The sequence below is a fragment of the Gavialis gangeticus genome, unplaced genomic scaffold (genome assembly GCF_001723915.1).
Source record: "Gavialis gangeticus isolate Ggan-Ray unplaced genomic scaffold, GavGan_comp1, whole genome shotgun sequence".
Classification (NCBI taxonomy): Eukaryota; Metazoa; Chordata; order Crocodylia; family Gavialidae; genus Gavialis; species Gavialis gangeticus.
The window spans coordinates 3,645,882-3,650,385 of record NW_017729001.1 but is presented as its reverse complement, the minus strand read 5'-3'; the positions used below and the strand labels follow the sequence as shown (position 1 = coordinate 3,650,385).

At 57.5% G+C, this 4,504-nt stretch overlaps 1 protein-coding gene across 1 annotated transcript in view; it reads right to left on the bottom strand.

Moving 5' to 3' along the window:
- LHX5 (LIM homeobox 5) overlaps nt 1-3,551 on the bottom strand; it is an 11,771-nt gene extending 8,220 nt beyond the window's left edge. Inside the window, exons 1-2 of the mRNA XM_019507369.1 lie at nt 3,342-3,551; nt 758-981 (exon numbers count right to left, since the gene is read on the bottom strand). Of these exons, the coding sequence (XP_019362914.1) occupies nt 758-981; nt 3,342-3,514 (397 nt within the window). The 5' untranslated portion in view covers nt 3,515-3,551. The remainder of the gene's footprint in view (nt 1-757; nt 982-3,341) is intronic.
- Between the last annotated feature and the right edge of the window lie 953 nt (nt 3,552-4,504).

Below are 4,504 nucleotides of genomic sequence, written 5' to 3'. Positions count from 1 at the left end.
CCCCCCCCCCCCAAGAAGAACACAACTAGATCGATACAGAGAAGAGGCGTGCTTGCTTTTCTTTCCTCCCTCGCTTCCCGTTTGCTAGACACTTTTGGGGAGGCGGCGGCCAGGAGGCAGGAGACAGGCTAGGAGAGTCGGGGAGAAAAAGCGATGTCCATTAAAATATCCAGGGCCCCCGCGAGCTGCTGGGGCCAGGGACCCTCCTTAGTTACACTCGCCGGCCAGCTGCGGCCATGTGACCACCCCGGCGGGGTGTGTGTGTGTGTGTGTGGGGGGGGGGCACAGATGTTTCCCACTTTTCCTGTTTGATTTGGGCAACCTTCCCCCAAACTCCACCGGCTGCAGCCACCCGGGCCTGGGGCATTTCCCCGACTTCCTTCGGCGCTGTATCAGGGCCTCCAGCCCTCGCTCACCAGATAATCTTTGCACTGGGATTTTCTGGGACCCTGCAGCAGCGTGCAGGATCTAGCTATATTGGAGGTTTCCTTCCTTCCTCCCTTCCTTCCTAGCACCGTGGCATCAGCTCCTCTCTGACACAAGTTTCATACCAACACTGCAGAAGAAAACCCCGGCCCGGCTGCGGAAGGCACCCGGTTCCCCTTGCCTAGTCTGAATTGTCCTAGCGCGGTAGAAGCACGGCTCCACCTCCCCGGCGCGCTCATGCCCCTGCCGCGGGGTAGCAGAGGTGTCGTGTGCCAGCTCGGGGGTGGGAGGCCGGTTTGGACCCGGCTCCCCGGCTGACCCGGCTCCATACCTGAGTTGAGGCTGCCTTCCTTTAAACTGGGCGAGTTCAAATAGTCCTCTTTGCAAACAAATTTGTTTTCGTCTATGATATACAGTTCCTCTCCGGTCGAGAGCTGTTTGTTGCAAACCATGCATGTAAAACAGTTCAGGTGAAAGACTTTGTTTCGGGCTTTCCTTACGAGGTCGCTGGGGGAGATGCCTTGGGAGCAGCCGGCGCATTTGGTACCAAACCTCCTGGGGGAAAAAAAAGAAGGTTAAGAGAGGAATGGGCACTAAACCGGGAGGGAGAGACCACCCCCGCCCCAGCTAAGGACCCCTCCGTGCTACAGCTACTGCAAGCATGCGTGTGTGCGCGCGCGTGTGTGTGTGTGGTGGGGGGGAGGTTAGGGGGAAGAATTGAAGCAAATCAAACAATCGCCTGGCTTTGGACAATCAAAAGAGCCTGGATTTGGATGCCAGGGACGTGGGTGCGCAAAATCATTCCTCCGGTCCCGCCATAGGTTTCCAGGAGCCTAAAAGAGGAGTCGCAGAGACATGGAAATGCTCTGCCAGCACTGCATGCCCTTATTTGACTCCACAGAAATGACCCCCCCGCCCGCACTCCAGCAGTCGGGTACTAGTCCAGCTACTAATGGACTTCGCATTTTCTTTTTTTAAGGGCAATCCTCAACCCCACCACCTACAGGATTTCAGGGCAGGTGAGGAGCTGATCGTTCAACTCTTTGAAACAGCAACGGGGAGGGGGCTGTTCTTCTTGGCCGGGTCGCCGGTGCCGCAAAGCTCAGGGGCCGGCGGGGGAGGGAGCCAGGCGCCGGCTATTTCGCGAGAGCCGCAGTGGCTGGAGCCAGCTGCCGGGCCGGCTGCGCTTACTGCAAAGGTGTGAGAGCCAATATCCGTGCGAGGCCGGGAGGACCTGCTCCAATCCAGCGTAAAAAAGAAAGATCCCTCTTGATGCTGGCCCCCGAGAAGGCTGCACGACGGGGTGTGAATGCTCTGCACAGCCGGGAGCAGGCTGACCGCCCGGCCCTGCTTCACCCCGCGACGGCGAGCGCACATCCCTCCCCCGTGAGTCTCGAGCTACCCAGGAGCTTTTGCTCCTTGCTTCCGAGGCTCGGGAGAGGCTCCAGAGGAAAACCAGAGTGTGATTTTTTCATTAAAAAAGTGAGACTGGGAGCCTCGTTAACGTGTTAAAGTATCCCCCCTTTGCCCGGGGAAAGGATTATCACAGCGGCTGCCTCAAGCGATTCTAGGCTCGGTCTTCCTGCCGGCTCCGTTGCAAACACGAGCACTTTTTGCACGGCAGGAAGGGAATGACCGCGATTCAGGATCAGTTATTAAGATCAAAATAGGAGGGGAGGGGGGACCGAGGTTTCGATGCGGGGGGCTCTGATGTGGGCTCCGGAGGGTGGCAGCGGGCACAAGGTGTCTAATGGGGAGAGGAAACTGGTTTCCCCCCTTTTCCCTGCCTAGCCCCCAACTTCCAAGAGCTTCCCTTTCCCTGACGTTGATGTAGTGAAAGCATTAGAAGTCATAAGTCATTTTTTCGTCTTATCCCGGAGCATAATTGCCTCATCTGCACCTTATCAAAAATCATTAAAGGCATTTAAGGAATTGCAGCCTGAGAGGTCCTGAATGCGCGGGGGCCATTAAAAGTAGTTTACATGTGTAAAGGCGACTGTGACACTTAACCTATTCAAATTCACCTTCATTAAGGCCTGCAGCAGTAGGCAAAGTGCCCCTCACCTCCCCCCACCCCCACCCCTTCCATATTAATCATCCCCGGAGCTTTCCAGCCTTTAGCTAAACAAATAGCCACATTTACCTCATTTACAGCCAGAAAACAAAAGGCCGGGCGAGATTTAGGGCCATTTTCCATTCTCAATGAGCCCCTTTGTTGATTTAGAAGAAGAAAGAGGCGCAAAAGTTTGCCCCGCGCACTCGCGGCTAATTAGCGCCCAAAGCCTCGTCCCTCGCCCTGGCAGGGGACTTGGCTCCGTTTTACGGCCACAGCCAGCCCGGCGGGCCGCAGGCCGGGGCGGGGAGGCTGTTTTGGGGGACAGAGGCCACCTGGAGAGGGGATCGGTGCCGAGGGAGAACCGGGCTGGTTTGTTCCCAAGCCACTGGATTCATGTGCTGCTGAGAAAAGTTTGCTCCTTCCCCACGCCAGGTCGCATCTCAAAATGTCAAAGAGCCGGTCCCGTCGCGCGGCTGGCCACGGGCTGTGCGCACGGACAGTGCCGGGCCCAGCTCCGGATCCGCGCCGCGCCGCGCAGCCGGTCTGCGGAGCAGCGGGGGGAGGCGGCGGCGAGCGGAGCGCGGGGACACGGGCACAGCCGCGGCGCCGGCTCAGGGACAGCCTCGCCCGGCAACAGCCGCCGGCTCCGGCACTGAGCTACCGCGCGGGCAGGAGCAGTCGCCACCGATTTGCAGGCTCCGCACCGCACCGCACCCGATCCTCCATCCCTCGCCTTGCTAAGTTAGGAGAGGCACGGGGCACACGGGATGTACACGACGCCTTGCATCTGCGGGCTCCCCCACCCCCGCCTTTCCCTCCCCGGCATTAAAGGGCTTCGCCTCTGGCCAGAGGAACTTACCTGAAAAAGTCATTTTTGCAGTAAAGCTTGCCTTCCCGGGAGAAGCATTTCTCAGTCAGGTTGCACTTGCATTCGCAGCACTGGACACATTTAATGTGCCATGCTCTGTCCAACACGTTCAGCAGGAACCTGTCCAAAATGGGCCTCTCACAGCCTGCACAATGCACCATCATGACCTCACCCGAGGAAGGAGAGACAAAAAAAGGTAATAACAGAATGCAACCCCCACCCCGCTGCACGGCCCGCCTAAAACGATCGCGAGAGGGACCAAAAATCCCCCCCCAGTGGAGAGCGGCACTGTCAACTTCTTTCCTCTTCTCCTCGGCGTCTTGGTCGCAGGGCACAAGCGTGGCAGGCACTTTCCAGACCCCGGCGCTCAGGCAGATGCCTCTGTGCCCCCACCCCCCCACACCTCTCCCACCAGGTTCAAGGGGGGAAGCCAAGCAAAGTTGCAAAGATATCCTGGGCGGGCGGCTGGGGACTTGCGCGGCGCCTGCAGCTGCATCAGCGGCGCCTCGGTGGAAGCAGCCAGCCTCGGAAGGGTTGCGTGAAAAAATCGCGAAGCCCCCGGTTCCTCCGTGCCGGCGGCTGCCTGGGACTTTTCTCCACTTTCATGCTGTTCCCATCTTCAGCTTTGTCTCGCGGCTTAGTAATTCGCGCATCCTTATTCAGATTTGGTGACGTCTCGCAGAACGTAGGGCGGCCCGGGCCCAATGAGAAGGCGGTGGCCATGGCAACCTCTTAATTTATAGCATATCTAAATTGGCTCCAGCCTTGTGCTTGGCACAGAGGGAAAAAAACAAGGCATCACTATTGTTGAGTAGTAGGTTTTACCTGGTGCTGGGGCTAAGTAAGTATTTATCTTTACGTTGTTTGCAGGGCGGCGGCGTGGAGATTTCATATATCTATATCTATATTTGGGCGGGGGTGGGGGGCTTCCTATTTTATTTCTCTCTTGCTTGGGGAGGGGGATCTGGGGGCAGTGAGACCTCGGGGAGGTCAGTGCCCCTGGAAAACAAGCTCTGGTTAGCCTTAGTGTGTCAAAAGAAAGCCAATACAAGCAGCGACCGGCCTCCTGGCATCAGCAGTTAATATCCTTGCTCTATTAGTCAAGTGATCTACACCAGTGCAGTAAATAAATGGAGAAATGCCAATGGGACCAG